The sequence below is a fragment of the Seriola aureovittata genome, chromosome 1, assembly GCF_021018895.1.
Source record: "Seriola aureovittata isolate HTS-2021-v1 ecotype China chromosome 1, ASM2101889v1, whole genome shotgun sequence".
Lineage (NCBI taxonomy): Eukaryota > Metazoa > Chordata > Actinopteri > Carangiformes > Carangidae > Seriola > Seriola aureovittata.
This window is the reverse complement of record NC_079364.1, coordinates 4,064,089-4,081,064: the sequence shown is the minus strand read 5'-3', so window position 1 is coordinate 4,081,064 and position 16,976 is coordinate 4,064,089. Positions and strand designations below refer to the sequence as shown.

General features: G+C 41.4%; 1 protein-coding gene across 1 annotated transcript in view; it reads left to right on the top strand.

Annotated features, from left to right (window-relative positions):
* The window catches only part of LOC130168760 (protein kinase C-binding protein NELL1-like), a 238,809-nt gene that overhangs the window by 189,343 nt on the left and 32,490 nt on the right, over positions 1-16,976 (top strand). Inside the window, exon 15 of the mRNA XM_056375248.1 lies at positions 15,901-15,996. Within this exon, the coding sequence (XP_056231223.1) occupies positions 15,901-15,996 (96 nt within the window). The remainder of the gene's footprint in view (positions 1-15,900; positions 15,997-16,976) is intronic.

Sequence of the window (16,976 nt, the reverse complement as noted above, 5' to 3'; positions counted from 1 at the left end):
CCTTTTTGATAAGAGAAACACATTTAGCGGTTTCTCTGCTGTGTAGCTCTGTGCTAGAGGGCATAGTGTTTTACAACATTTAATTGGGTGACAACCACAGTATCTGAAGCTATGATTAATTGCAAATGTGGAAAAAATGTACCAAGCAAAAAAAAAAAAAAAAAAACACACCACTTGTTTTTGAAGCTTTGTAGCAATTATCATTTGAGACAATTATTTTTAGTCTGTGTCCCGCTGTTAGATGTAGCTGCAGCAAAGAGGGAAGTCTTCTCTTGTGTTCAGCTCTATCAGATCTACTCTTGTAACGTAATTTAATGCACCAGGCGAAAATCTAGCATGCTGTCCTCCCTCTATCTACTCTGTGGGGTATTTTGTCTTCAATCAGCCTTGTGTTATTGTGGTCCTGACACTCCGCGCTATTAAATCTATGAGAAGAGTACTGTTTGTTTAACATGCCGATGCTCGTCAGTGATTCAGTGTGGTACGGAAACCTGGAGAAATCTGTGATTTTAATCATGGTAAAGCTACGTGTCATTTGGTCGCCTGTCAGTGGCGTTTTATTCCCTGTGATCACCTGTCAGTGTTGTAGTTGTCTGCCAGAAGCTCAAAGTTGACATTTTATCCAGTTTTAAGCCACATTTTTTAAGATACACTTTTATAATTTGGTCATTTTCAACTTTGTATTTTAACTGGATGAGGGATTTTAAACATCGGACGTCCAGTTTACCTGTTTTAATCCCCTGGTCCATTTGTTATGGAGAGGAGGACACCTCTCCGGATAATGCAGATAAAAACCTGCTGGATCATAAGTTATAAGAGACACAATCAAAACAAAGGTGGGCAGCAGTCTCAGCTCCCCACCCTTCCCTGGTGTCTCGTGTCATGTAGCATCGGCAAAACACTGACTTTAAATGTGGAACTGCTTTATTCAGTGTTCCTGATAATTCAGCTCCAGGCAAAAACCTCCTGAACGTCTGACACTGAAGGGATCTGAACTGGGAGAATATTATGGTAATGGTGGTGAAGACAACTCCCATGATCCCACGATACTTCATAACATCACCAAACACCATCTTTCCATGCGGCAGAAGTTACATACTGTGTGTTTAAATTTATTAATAGTACCTATAAAAATATTTAATATTAGCTCAGAGCTTTAAACTTGAGATATGGCCCCAGGTAAGAAAGACTTGAGTCAAAAAAATAAGGACATGAGAATTGACTTGATTCACAAAAGACTGAACTTGACTTGAGACTTTTTGAACAAAAACGGTCCAGTTTCAAAATTTCAACTGTATGTACTAACTAACACTGCTTTAAAGGGAAGTTTTCAAAAGCTGTGAAATCGTATTTGTCAACATTCGGAGACCTGCGAGACTTCATGTGCATGTTCTGAAGACTTACTGTGACAGACTTGACATTTGACCTGGATTTGAGATTTACACTTGCCTCTGCAGACCTAAAAACAGCTCTGGAGCTGCTGCTGCTGCTGCTGCTGCTGCTGCTGCTGCCAATATTACAGGTAGCTTCTCTCAGTCTTCGGGGACAGAATGTGAAGAAACAATGAGTCCATGTGTACATGTGTTTTATGGCTTGACAGCTTCTCAGGAGGTTTGGTTGTGTAGATGCATCTTATCAGTATTTTATGGTTTTACTGTTTCTTTTCCTGTCTGTAGCCTCTCCTGATTTTTTTCCCCCATAACATGAGGCTGAATATGAGCCGGGAGGACGTGTGTGGGCACGGTTGGCTGAGTACAGTAAAGTAGAGACTGCCCACTGTTTGCATGTGCACAGCAGAAAACAATAGAACGCATGTATACAGCAGCAGAACACAGATGACGCATTTGTGATATAACATATACTAGACGTACCGAACCTTTTTGCCTCGTGACCCCTTAAAGTTTACAGATTATGGGTGCAGTGCAGACCTGTGTTGAGAGTATTTTAACCAAAGAGCGATTTTATCTGAAGATGGACTTTTTCCACAGAGTTAGGAGGAGGATTTGAAAAATGCAAAGTCCTGGCTTCAGAAAAACGCCAGAGAAAGATTTGCATCAGTTACTCAACAGACAAACTCACTGCGCGTTAATCTTTAATCTTCAAAAAGTGAAATATTCCATCACACAACGTGGTATCTCCTGTAAATATCACTCCGTTATGTCATATAATTTGCATTTGGATAATTATTTGCAGCAAAGAAAACATAAGCAACACTACTCTCAACGTCTGGTTCTTATTTTCAAAATATTACGAGTATCATTTGGTCACATAAGCTTGCAGGTAAGGTAACAGGAGGTTATTTGTTATTGGTTATTTGCACCTTATAGCATTTATGGGTGCTGCCATCAAAAATTCAGAGACAAGAATTGAGTTGTAACACAAAACATTAATTGACACTACACAATTTCAATTTGTGTGAACATATACTGTAGCTCCCTATGATAAATACTGATGCACATGTCACAAAGTGGAGAAAGAAACTGCACTGATTAGACCCTTCATCGGTTTCGGTGTTATGCAGTAATGTGCTCCACATTTCCAAGTGATGTAGTTGCTTCGGGGTTCTTCTGATTGAAAAAGTCTTCATATACTGCAAAAGTAATAAAAGTGAAGTGATAACTTTCCTCAACAGGAGCAAGCATACAACGTTGTATAGGTGTGTAGATGATAAATAATGCATTAGTTTATCTGTTGATAAAGTCGTGCTTATCGTCTCAGTTTAATTTCTCTTGATGCCGTCTCCCTCTTCCAGTCAACTGAAGATGAGAAGCAAACTTCGCTCAGAACCACGTGTTCCCCTCGTCGCTCTCTGACTTATGGTGAATTTAATTTGCAACCTGCACAAATGGCGTAGAGAAACTCATAGCCGCGGTGTAAAGAAAGCCTGTTTTCAAACACAGACGGGGTTTTCGTCTGAGACTGATAAGCACAAAGCCCAGAGGCTCCGGGCTCCAAAACACTTTAGTTCAGATCTGTGGCCCCTGACTGATTTATGGCAGGCTGCAGGCTGCACACACACAAATAATGGATAGACAGGCTAAAGGAAATACTTGACTAGGAAAATACCCTGAAACTTAAGCTCATGTAGTCCAATAATGTTGACTCACAGCCATCGCTGGGGATTTCACTATAAAAAAAAGTCAATTATTAGTAATCACTTATTACTCCTGAGATTGTAATGGAACTTGCACTAGTATTTCTTTTAAGTGACAACATTGAGGTTTGAGACTTAAAACTTGGACTTGATTCAGATTCAAATAACAAAAATAAGAACTGGACTTGGACTTGGCATCTTTGAAACAGGACGAATGTCAGTCTTAAAAGCAAAAATATTCAAATCTCAAAACATGATGTGCAATTAGCATCAAAAATGATCCCCCTTCTGATTCATAACTCAGTCAGATCTGAACGCACAGATATGATACGAATGATATTTTTGGATTGTGAGACTCACACCTGATGAAATCTCTAATCTCTCATGTCTGTTGCATATAAACATCCAAAAATTCCCTTAGAAGTGATGAAATAAAAATGCTCATTATAACAATGACTGTACAATTGTGGGTACATTACAACAGTAACCGCTAACAGCTAATTCTGCGCACTTTATTTAACCCTATAATCCCTATTAGCCAAAATGTAAATAAATATAGGTGTAATGCAGTAACACTACTTCCATCTGCTTAGTAACTGTAAACAAACTGTATGATTCAATCAATGATAATAAGCAGATGGACACAGACACAGAGAAATGGATCATGTGTCATTTTATAAATTAGTATATTAATAGTTATCGACCTTCTGTTGTTATTTTTAGTGTCATGCTGCTCAAGCTGCCGTCACAGTCAGAATATGATCTATGGCTTTATTTATTATTTCAGCTGCCATATCAATAAAGAACATTCAAACAAAGATATACAGAGAGAGAGAGAGAGAGAGAGAGATAGGCAGATGATCATCATGAGTGCACAGGTGATGGGATCTGCTGCAGATACATTCATGCTCTGTGCGTGGTCTTGCAAAGTGTTGTGTTCATGTTTTTAAACCATCCAATGGTGTATAAGATTGAAAAGTGCAGTTTACATGATACTGCATCACTAATATTGATCCAATATTACAATAAAGTAACACAGCCATACATTTTATAATAACGTTTATAATCTTTTAACTTGAATACTTCTACTTGAATAAAATTTGTAATTCAGGGCTTGTACTTGCAGAGAAGCATGTTTACAGTATTATACTAGTACTAGGTGCAATGTGCAGCTAAGGCTGATGGGAAGTTTTGTGTTTATTTATTCTTAAACCACAGTTTGTGCCAAATTCAAATTCTGAACTGATGAGGTTTGAGACAAAAAGTCAGAGGATCACCAAAGTTTTTAGGCGACATTAGGAAACATGAATAACAATAATTGCGCCAATTCGTAGTCGATGTTGAAACATTTCGCCTCGTACAAAATGATAAACCGTAAACATGTCAAGACCAACTAACAGTGCCATCCCTAGAACCCTGACACTGAATAAAAAGGTCAAACCAGAGGTTGGGCATCTTTATTATGATATAGGTGCAGTGAGAGACACAGGGGGATAATTAGGGAGAGAGAGAGGTTATGACTTGCAGGAAAGGGCTGGATTTAAACCCGGGCTGCAAAGGACTTAATGCTACACGCTCTACCAGGTGAGCTACTGGGGGCAGCCCAGCAGTCGTATTTTTAATATTTTTTTTTTTGTTTGTTATTTGCAGCTTGGACAATGATTAATGTCCTTGTTCTTACAATCTATCAGATCGTGTGATGAAGTTATTTTAAATCACTTCCACCTGGAATGGCGGCCAATAAAAATGAAATATATCTTTAACTTTCACCATCGCAGCCATGAGGATTTTCAAAAGTCGGGGACACATTGCTTCTGAATCTTTCAGCGCTGTGAGCACTACAAACTAGATTCCATTAATCTCCATTGTATTAGGGCGGAGGCAGAACTCTCATATTTTAAACTGAATGACTAGATGGTGTTTTTGATGGTGTGTGTTTGGTGAACTGCCTATTTTGATTATACGGATGCTGTAGAAGAATGTGAATAAAAAAATAGTGAATTTTCCATGGTAGCTCTAAAGGGCAAAACCTGAAACTAATGGAAAAAGTAAAGAGAAAAAAACACCACAGTAGACCAACAAGTGACATCTTTCAACACAGTCTTCCTCATAAAATCAAATTCCCATCATTTCTTGATGTTACGCATATCCCTCTTCCAGATTCCGGCAGCATGGGTCATGGGTAATTCCGCCACTACATCTCGCCTCTCAGCAGTAAACCTCATCTTATCAGTGAAACAGCAGAGGTTGGAGGAAACAGTGGTGTCAGCTGCCTACCTGTTTGTGTCTCGGTAATGGATTCAGATAGAGGGAGTCGTTCGTCCTGCCGCCACCCTCTGTTATGAAAACTCCTCACATCCAGCAGCCAAGGGCGTCCTTGCTCCTCCCCCACTCATTGCACTGATAGAGTCATGCCCCTGCGACTCTTCCACAGATGAAAATAGATAAAATCATCCAGACGTGGCGTGAACAGCCAGTTAATGTTTGCCACACACTGATTCGGGTGGAAACGAGGCAATGATGTGAATGTATTTTTATTTTTATTTTTTTTTACCCAGTTGTTATTCAGCAACTGATTTTCACACAAAACTCCCCCAACAGAGAGAACTGTTTTAGCTCGGGGTCATTTTATTTATATTTACTCTGTGTCCCGCCGGATCTACTTTCTGTCCGTTCTCACTCTCTCTTTTCATACACATACTTCAACTTCGTCTGTACTTCAACTGTGCAGGTTTTCAAAAACATAACTGCCACTACAAACATACACACACACCTAAACACCTGCAGGTAGGAATTCATCTTTTGTATAACTGTGGATTTTCTTGTTAACTCAAAGAATCTTACACAGTAAGTAAGTTTATTGATTGGATATAATAATATAAAACAAAGCTTTAAACCTGCTTTCATTCATTGTTTTGTCAATTTTGGGGATGTGCAAACAAACAGCATTGACATACTGTCACCTTTTAAGGTGGAATTGATGGCAAAACAGACACTAAACCACATTAACATTCATTTAGAGCAGCACTTGTGTCCACCTGATGAATGTAAGTCCAATATTCCCTCTCTTACCAACTCTGTTCTTGCTGTCCACTAACTCCTGAGGGAAATTTTCTGGCTTTTCAGCTGCTAAATGCCTCACTATGTTCACCAGATAGTTTCTGTGTCTGTGCGCTGTCTGGTGTTGGGTAGGTAGTATAAAGAGGGTTTTTGGATTTTTTTTTCATTGTCTGTTCTGTGTGGAAACACCCCTGGCGAGAGAAGTGAGAGTGAACTAGACTAGTTCAGTTGTGGGCTGTAAAACTAAATCAATAATCTAAAAGACAAGGAAATCCTCTGTAGAGCCGAGAGTCGAGTGTGATTCTCTGTGGGAACATTTCTGTGCTTATAATTAACAAATTATTGGTTAAATTTGGTGAACGGTAAAACAACTTCATCCAATAAATCCCTAGAACCTAAAACAACGAGATAAAATGTTTGTCAATCATTCGTGAAACCACACATATGAATGTCTTCTGATCTGGCAGAGAGCATTGTTTGTCAGTTGTTACAGCTGTTACAGATAACAGAGTTTCCATTGAGGTTTAGGGAAAGATGGTTAACAGAAACCGGGGTTGACTGTTGGTAGAAGACAACACAGTTTCCTGTGTCGATGCCACAGTGTCATTTTTCAATTATTAATGTATCAGAATCAACATTTCTCACATTTAGCCCCAGACCAAATCCCAACACTGGCTTAACTGGCTCCTACTTAGTGTTTGTGTGTGACTTTTATGTTTTGTTTCGGATCTTATTTTCTGAGTAGTGAGGACAGTCTCAATCTTGTGAGTTGGAGGACATACAGTATTACTACCTGCTGTTCATTCCCTGTGACAGAGCCACAAGAGCACTGGTGTTGTTCAGGTGGTACACGTTCACTGTGGGATTAAAACTCTAGGTTTAATTCATGTTATTTAATTGATTCACTCCTTTGCTTGTCCTCTTGGTTACTAGTGCCGTAATCTCTCACCTCCATCATTTGAACTAGGTCTAAGTTTATGACATGCCACCTAAGTTTAGTCAGTCTGAACACGACCCAGAGGATCATTATGTATATGAGGCCAAGCGGGAACATAAGATAAAGCACTAGCCAGTCTTCTAAGGCAGATTCTTACTTGTGGATATTTATAAAAGTGTGATTTTGGATTAGGATTATAGACCATGCTTTTAAGAGATCAGTCTAACTCTCGAGACAGCAATCTTCTGGTTTTAAAGTGGCATTAAGCAGGGCTGTGTGGTAACAGATAACAATGAACACAAGAAGATGTGGTGGTATTTTGCTGCCTGAAAAGTGATGGCTGGAGAAAAAAAAAAAAAAAAAATGCAGAATGCTTTTAAAGTGAGAGCCAGAATCTCAGAGGGGACTATTTAAATATTGACAGCTGTTTTACATCTAGAAAATAAAAATCTGGTTGTCAGCTTGCTCATGTTTTTCAGTCTCCCTGTCTAACATCAACTAATGGCACCTCAGCGTTAGCTCAGTCTCCTGCTGCCATCTGGTTATGGAGGCAACAGTTCAGACTGTCTCTCCGCACACACCGCAGCTACAGGAGCAATGAACACAGGAGAGACTGTCCATCTGTGGAAAAAAACAAAACAAAACAAAAAAAAACCAACGTCATAGATCGCCTGTGCAGGCAGCTTATTACAACCCATAGTCCTGTTTTAGTGTGAGGTGATTTCCAGCGGCAGGATGATGGGAGCAAACGAGGAAGTCAGGTGACGTAATATGAGTGACAACATCCTCTCCGGTGTGAGGAGGAGGGTGAGGGTGAATGGGTTCACAAAACACAGGACTTGCAGACTTGCTGTTCATTTCCTTTTTTTGAAGCAAATGCTCATTGTTGTTAGGTGCGGTTATTTTATTTGTACCTGCAGGTAAATTCGGTTTGCAGTAAAGAGTCATCAGTCTTACACATACACATTTAACACACAACACAGACAATACCATGTGTACAAGGTAAATGAAGATAAGTAAATAAATTGAACATTGCTTCTATGCAGTGTTACTACAACATATTGATATGAGTGATGGCTGCTGGAACATGGCTGCTCTCTGCTGCACTTTGGGGACTATGAACCTTCGTCCGGGAGGAAGAAAACTGAAATTCACAGTTAAAAGGGAGCGAGCCGTCATTTAAAATCATTTAAAATCATTTAGAATCGAGACAGCGATCCGCTGTTGCAATCTGGTGCACAGAGATGCTAGGTGAAGCTGAGACTCACCAATCAGCTTACTGGACCATTTACCAATTTGATTCAGAGAATTCCAGCTGTTTATAGATCGATTTCCAAGCCACGACGGCAGAGGAAAAGATAAAATCGATTCAACCAAAGTACGGTAGAATAAGGTCATCATGGTCTTGTCAGTGTGGAAATAGAGGACAGTCTCCTCACACACAGCGAACACTGATGCCACTTCTTGCACGCAGCTGATTTTCTGTTTTCTGTCTGTCCGTCCGTCTGTCCCATTCTTAAGAACGCGATATCTCATTAACACTTCAATTCATTTCTAATTAATTTCTTCAAATTTGGCACAAACATTCACTTAGACTCAAGGATGAACTTGATTTTTTTGTTCGTCAAAGGTCAAAGGTCTCAGTGACCTCACAAAACACCTTTTTTTAGCCATAACTCACACATTAGTATTCTAATTATGACACAATTTAACACAAATGTCTAACATGATAAAATGATGAAGTGATGACGTTTTATATCCAGATGGTGACATCATGATGTTCTGCAAAAGCACATTATTCTACGCTGTAACTCAGAAAGGTCCTGCACCTTGTTCTGGTCGGCAGAGGCACAGAACTGTGAGGCAATAATTCCGTTTTTTGTTTTGTTTTTAATCCTTGACTGCTCCACACTCTTAAACTGCGTATTTATTATTGTAACCATGACGACAAAGGTTCAGTGTGCCTGCCGTCAGGAGGGCTCATATGGGTTTTACCAGAAGAAAGGGACAAATAATGTAAGCGGTCATTCAGGTTGGTGGACTTGTTGTTATTGAATATATTGTTAGAGAAAATGATTACCTGAACTTGGATGGAGCTAAGAGTGGCTTCTCATTGGAGAAAAACATAATTTAAGTGAATGATAGAGGTGTGAGTGCATGACCATACTTATTCCTGGAGTTGTTTTTTTTTTTTGTTTTTTTTACCTGGAAATCCAAATGAGTCTCTATTCTGGTTGCTCGCTCGCAACGCTCCCGCCCTTCACTCTTGAGCGGTTTGAAATGTGTGGAGCTGCATTCCAGAGCAAGAAATCTCCGAGAGCACCTAGTGGAATTAATTGTCGTGTCAGCCGTATTGATCAGCCACCCTTTAAACCCTCTGCTGATACATTATGGCAGTAAAAATCTTCCCTAATGCGTCTTTAATCCATGCCGACCGCCTGGCCTGAGTCCTTATTGTCTTGTAAGTGCGGCCATTATCTGCGATGTTCAGTAAACGCTGAACAGAGAGTACAGCCAAGGGTGAACTGCTTCTCCTGTGATGCATTGCAAAGCGAGCTGATTTGTATGAGTAAATGAGATGGCCTTAATTCTTCCTCCTTCCTCCTCTCTGTGTGTGTTTCTTGGTCCTCTCAGCTCTTCTGTGCAAGCTGACAGTGGACCTCTACCTCTGCGTTTAAGCCCATGGTGCTGCATTCATTAGCGCGTAGGATATGCAGATATTATACAGACACACTGCAGGGAGCGGTAAAGAGAGGAGGCCTCTTTCTCCCTCTGAGATCGGGTTTGTAGGAGAGAGAGATCAAGAGGAGGAAGGAGCTCAGAGTCCATTATCTAGATGCCCCTCTGTTCTTCTGTCAGAACTACCGATGGTGTGTGTTCAGGAACTCTCTGTGATGTGTTTTATTGCGCACTCTCTCCCTCCTCCTTATATCAGCATCTGTTGGAAGACATGCTCATATTTAAAAGCTGCATTAATTGATTTTTGGGCACTAGGGGGCAGGGAAACTGCAAAACAGCAGACAGAAACACACCCCTGATAAACAGTATTATCACAGTTAAACATTGTTATGGTTAAATTATCTGTGTCTGACCACCTGATGAATGTAAATCCAATATTTACTTTTCGCTCCGGTTTGGTCGCCAACTCCTTCAGCTCTTTATAACTTTGTGTGTCTGCTCTTTGGCGATGGGCTGGTAGTGTGAAGTGGGTTTATCGGAGCTTGTTTGTTGCTGCTGCTGGATTTGGGGTCAGTGGTAATGGCTGACCTGCAAGTCAGACTGAAAGAAAGATGTCAGCGATGCTTAAATGCCAATGAGTCACACGGCCACACAGTCCAACAACTCTGACCTCTGTTACGACTCAGAACTGAGACTGAGAAATAATGAGAAATACCACCGGACTCTGTAGTTTATCTATTCTGCGTTCGTAGTGATTGAACACTGCAGAAATACAATACTTCATATTATATATGAGAGTATATAGAAAGTATGAGATTTTCTGTGATATTATTGTTTTTTTATGATTCATTAGCAAAAAAAAAAAAACATTAGGAGATTGCAGTTTTATCTCAAATGAGGATTCTGATTAGATTGATAGATTTGCAGAAACAGAAATATGTTGGTTATCTGAGATGGAAAAGTGAGACATCTAAAGACATTTCCTTGAGATTGACCCGATCGGTAAATGTACCAAGATATTCAAAGACTCTGAGCTGAATTCTCTGAAGGTTTGTCACTATGAGTGACCTCGTCCCAGTTTGTGCCTCTTATCTAACAGTGTTACTTTTGACTCGCAGTGGTAAGCATCTGCTTTTGTGAGGAGATAAATACCCCGTCAGTGTCTGAAAAACCCAGTAGTTCATCGCAGCTGTTCTAAAGGTAAGTCCTGAATATTCAAATACTCTCATAACCATCTCAGTGTTTGCACCGCTGGGAATTTATCTTTCACAGAAACAGATGCCTACCACTGTGATTCGGATGCAATGCTTGTGCTCTTACATGCGAGGCACAAATTGGAGCCAGGAGTGATTCCCTTTCGCACAGTGTGGGGTCAAGAAATAAAAGAAGCTAAGAGAAATGAAAAATGCAGCTTTAAATTCCAGAGGTTTGAACTTTCAGTCAGAGATGAGATCATTATCAGGAGGCTAACAATGTCTTAATGCAGCATGTTAGTGAACTGTGCTGAACTCCATGGGACGCTAATTATTAGCACAATTATATTCTACCATAGAATTTCAAGGCTCATTTTTTTCAGCCTTCATACCTTCTTGAGTTTGTGGAATATCCGTTGTCTTTCTCTATGATATTCCTGCTATTAATTCTTAGATGGATCCTTGGTCGCCCAACGACCGTGAACGTAGCTGTTAGCCACGGCACAGAGTGGAATGATTCCATTCTCACCACCCACTGGAAAGCAATCTAGACCCGTAATGGGAAACTCAAATAGCAAATCTCTGGGTATAAGCATGTCTGGAGAAGTCACGAGTCAGCAACAGGCTCAGTTAAGCAGTGAGATAGTTTAGCTGGAGGTCATGGGGGCTACAATGAAGGAGGGCAGTCTCCTCCTCACAGCCCCAGCGCAGGCTGTTTTGTCGCTGTAGTGGGGGTCTGGTAAATGTGATGTGGAGGGGAGGGGGAATTGGAAAGTTGATACAAGCCGCACAAAGAGGAGTGGAAGTGTTGTTGATGCTTTGTACAAGTCAGTGGTGTGATAACGGAGGAGTGTGTGGAGGGCTAAGATATTTCCAGCGACAATGGCGCAGGATAGTAATCTGTAGCATCAGTGATAAACATCAGGTTTCGCTGTCAGAGCGGGAAACGTAGAGACAAACTTTTACAACCGCAGGAGAAGCCAGTGCAACACAATACAATGCATCATCTTTTTGTCCACTTCCCTTCAGTGGTAAGGGATGTTTACCTGTGGTTGTTGAACAGCAAGACCGCAATTTTTATTCTGTTCTTAATCTTGGAAAAACATCACTGTGATACTTGTATAGTCCATGTAGAGCTGTAAGCTGCAAAAAAAAAAAAAAAACAACAAGGCCTCTTCTGTCAAAGGCATAATTGAAAACAGAAAATCCTCAGAGAGCTGCTGATGTGCAGTGCATCCACCGAACATCTCGCAACTCTTCTTGCCACTCTTGTATATAAACACAATCATATGATCATGCATTGTATAATCTGACAATACTTGCCCACATTTGTAGCTGTTGCCGCTTGGTGTTATCATGATAAATCTGTGTTTCAGTGCAGACAGTTACCCCAGTGGTCTAAATTCCTGCTGTCCAACTGGAAATTGTGGGTTGTCTTTGGTTTCCGGCGGCTTTGACTGAAGAGTGTGGGTCTTTAAAAAAAAAAAAAAAAAAAAAAAAAGCATAACACCAAACTCCAGCCTCGTCTTTGGAAGTCATTAGTTCGACAGGCAGAGCGGCTGATGCTGATGGTGGTGAAATGATAATTAGAGCCGGAGATAGATTGAGTCAATATAAGTGTAATTTTTTAAGTGTGAGGTTTATTAGTACAGAGGCAATCAGGCTCCTAATGAGGGCCTGATGGAACTTCTTAAATAGTGGAACCAGTCAAATTAATGGCTCTAATAGCTTCTGGCGTGGGACTCTGCTTTTATTTATTGCACTTGTGTATTCTATTGTATATTTAGTACTTTTTTTTTTTTTTCAAAAATACCAGTGTGATAATTTACTCAGATAAATTATGTTTCTTTGGATTCATAAAGCAAAGGGAGACACGCTGCTGCACATACATTACACACACACACACACACACACACACACACACACACAGGCATTACACTCACACACCCTATGTATGTGACTATAAATAGATTTTTCAGCCCATTAAGGCTCATCTTTCAAATCATGTCATTAATTAAGCTTAGAAATACTAAAGTAATTTCTCTTTAATGAACTTGCTCAATTAAGTCTGCCCTCTTTTTGGTTTAATCCTCCTCGCTTTAAGCACTGGATAACTACTCCTTCTCTCTGGCTCTCCTTGCACTCGCTCTTCCTTTTGTTTTTCGTGGCGTGCGTTTCTTTGCCAGCCCTCTCCTCAACCTGCAGCCTTCCCCCTTCGCCTGTTTGTCTCAGCCAAGTTGATTCATCACACCCTGTGCGCTCACGGAACAAATCGCAGTCATTTGCACTGCTAGCCTGCTTCCAGCTAAAAGGCAGTGAGACAGTTGTACGTGTAGGCTCACACGCACACAGACACACACACACACACACTCCCACACACACACACTCCCACACACACACACACCACACACACACACTCCCACACACACACACACACACGCTCCCACACACACACACACACACGCTCCCACACACACACACACACACACACACAAACACAGGGACATATTTTCAAATAACTGCAAAATAGACAAGTGAAATGTCACCCAGTGGATGATGCAGGTAACTCTGTGGGCGCTCACTAACAAAATACGTAATTTAACCAAATTGAATCTAAATCCAACCAGTGCCTGTCAATTAAGATTAACTTATTATCCCCATTTGGCCAAGTTCGACCTTCATTTATGGACTTAATGCTTTTAGTTATGTTTTTGAGACTCATCAACAGGTTTTTCCAGACAAGTGACCACTATTGGAGGCCTCTGTCAGTAGCTAAGGCAAAAATAACATGACTGTATAAAGCATGTACACCCACCCAGCAATTCATAAGAGTACACCTGCTCATTCATGCAATTATCCAGTCAGTCAATCATGTGGCAGCAGTACAATATGTAAAATCATGCAGATATAGGTCAGGAGCGTCAGTTAATATTCACATGAGACATCAAAATTGGGAAGAGCTGTGACCCCAGTTTGTTGGTGTACGGGTCAGAATTTGGCGGCAACAGCGTGAATCAATGGACCCAGCCTGCGTTGTGTCAGCAGTCATAGCCGGTGGTGGTGGTGTTACGGTGTGGGGGATGTTTGTATCGGCACACTTTTGGCTTCTTAGCCTCTCTGGGCGTTGTTGTTGCCCATGTGCATCCCTTTATGGCCGCAGTTCACTGTCTTCTAATGGTTACTTCAAACACGATCGTGCACCGCGCCGCGTCGCAAAGCAGAAGTTTTCTCAAACTGGTTTTCACGAGCATGACAATGAGTTCAGTGAACTTCAGTGACCTCACCAGTCACCAGATCTGCATCCAGTTTTGGCTCAGGATGTAGAGCGGGTCGTCCACTAACCAGAAGGTCGATGGTTCAATCCCCGGCTCCTCCTCCGCATGTTGAAGGGTGCAAATTTTCCCCTGTTGGCTGTTCCATCAGTGTATGAGCGTGTGTATGAATGCGATGTGTGAATGGGTGAATGTGGCATGTTGCAAAGCGCTTTGAGTGGTCGATAAGACGAGATAAGTGCAGTACATTTACCATTTAACAACTTTGGGATGTGGTAGAACAGAGGAGTGGCAGCGTGAATGTGCAGCTGATAAATCTGCAGAAATGATGCGACACAGACGTGAAGGTGACCTTCCCCTGATTTAAACTAAGTAGCTCTACTTGCCTAAACTCAACCGGACTATGAGGAAAGTGCTGGCGGGTCAGAACATGCATTTCATTTTTGGAAGAGTCATTTTGCCTTTTGTTTTCGTTGGTCCTCTTACCAGCAACACGAGGCACTTACAAAACACATACTGCAGGAAAAAGTGAGAGGCAGCAAATCCATACATGCTGGGGTTTTACCACATTCTTTGAAGCGTGGCACAGCAGTAGTTCAAGTGTTAGAGTAGGTCGACCTTGACACCGAGTTCGGCTCCTGATGTTACAGGTTAGCACCTTGAATGCCAGCTTGGCCCCAAAATCAGTGTTTGAATGTTGGTGTGTGCGTGAGTTCACTGTTCTCAGGATGAATGTGCTATATAAAGCCAGTTCCCTTACCCTGGAGCCGAGCCTAAGTATCCTCAATAAAATGACATTGTTGTGCTTTTCAGCCAGCGCAACCAAACTTTTACAATAATCCCCACTGGAAAACACAAACAATATTCAGTTCACTTTTTGTAGCAGAAGCATCGAGTGAAGGTGAACGATGCTTCGCGACTGGTTATTGTAACCAATTAAAACCAAGAGTTTTCAAACAGCTGATTTAACACGGTGCAACAGGTTAGCGAACAGATGTATACCCACACATCTGGCATACACCTTTCACATTACTCAGTCATTTGATTCATTGTTAGTTATTTATCAGTGCAGCATTTAAAAAAAAAAAAAAAGTGTCTGTTTCAGACATTTTCACCCATTTTGACTTTTTTCTTTTTTAATCTCCATCACTTAACTATGATACTTTTGCAGCCACGTGGAGTAGCTGTCCTCTAGATGATAACCACTTGAAAGATAGATTTAACATCACACACTTTCAATAAACCAAAATGAATTTTAAAGAGGACAGGTTACAGCTCTGAGCTGATGTCGGGTAATAAAAGTGTAGCAGAACAGCCTCGTTCAGATGCGCAATGTTGCCATTTCAGATCGTGTGATAATATTTTGTCAGGTTGCTTCATGGCTCTCCACATCCTGAGTACACACACACACACACACACTTCTAAACATAAAAATGCCATTTATACACCCATGTGAATGACAAAAAAGTGTCAGTGTTTCCTCCCAGAACTGTTACGCTGCTTTTAAAATAGTCAGGGGAACCACTTTGCACCTTGTAATGCGTTCACCAAACCTTTAACTGCAGGAATTCAAAGCCATTTTTGTGCTGCTGCTGCTGCTGCTGCTGCTGCTGTGATAGAACATGAAGACAAACTGAACTAACAAATTTCTCTTTGTCTCTCCAGCCTTCTGTGAAGAGGGATGTAGGAGCGGAGGGACCTGTGTGTCTCCCAACACGTGCGTCTGTCCCTCGGGATTTACAGGACGCCGCTGCGAGACAGGTAAGACCTGACGACCCCTGTTGACCTTTCACATGTCCGTCTTGTTCAAATGGAGCATCCATATTGTCAGACCGACCCTGATGACCATCCCGGTCATCAGGGTCGGTCTGAGGGCTCGGCAGTTGCCCTTTGTTTCGCTCTCCTTCTTGTCTCCCTCTCACACACACACACACACACACACACACACACACACACACACACACACACACACACACACACACACACACACACACACACACACACACACACACACACACTTTGACTCTCTATCTCTAAAGCCCTGTGTTTAAATTGGACACTGCAGAGATTGAGGATCCCAGGAGAGCTGTAGAAAACGACTGCTAATTCTTCTCTACTCGCCTCCTCCCCTCTTCCTTCTTTCCTCTCATCTCCTCCTTCATTTTCCTTCTTATCCCCCTCTCTTCCTTCCTGTATTCCTCTTCCTCCTTTCCTCCCCTTTCTTTTATCCTGTCTCTTATTCTTCTCTCCTCCTTCCTCCATCTCTCCTCCTTTCCTTTTCCACTCTCCCTTCCTCCTCCTGTTCATTTCCATCACCACATCCTCAGACTCTACCTTTTTTTATTCCACTCCTTCTTCTCATATTTTTCTGCTCATTCATCATCTCTTTTCATCCCTCATTTCTCTCCTCTCCTCTTGTTATTAAAGCTTCTGTCTCTGCGGTCTCATTTTACTGAAGTGATCAACCAGCTCGCACAGACCCCTCCCATTCATGGGTCAGCCATTCACCGAGTGTTGCCATGGTTTCTCCTTAGATACCGGCTTGCACATACATGTGCACGTTATTGGTGACAAAAAGCTCCATGTGTATCCACAAACACTTAGACCCCAGGTACTGCTGTCAGTCCTGATACACCCTCCGTTAACGCGTAAAGCAGAGGAAGATGGTGCACGTCTGTTTGCTGAAACCCCCCTGGGACACATTTCCTTTCTTCATCACAAGTCTGTGTTGTCTGCGGATA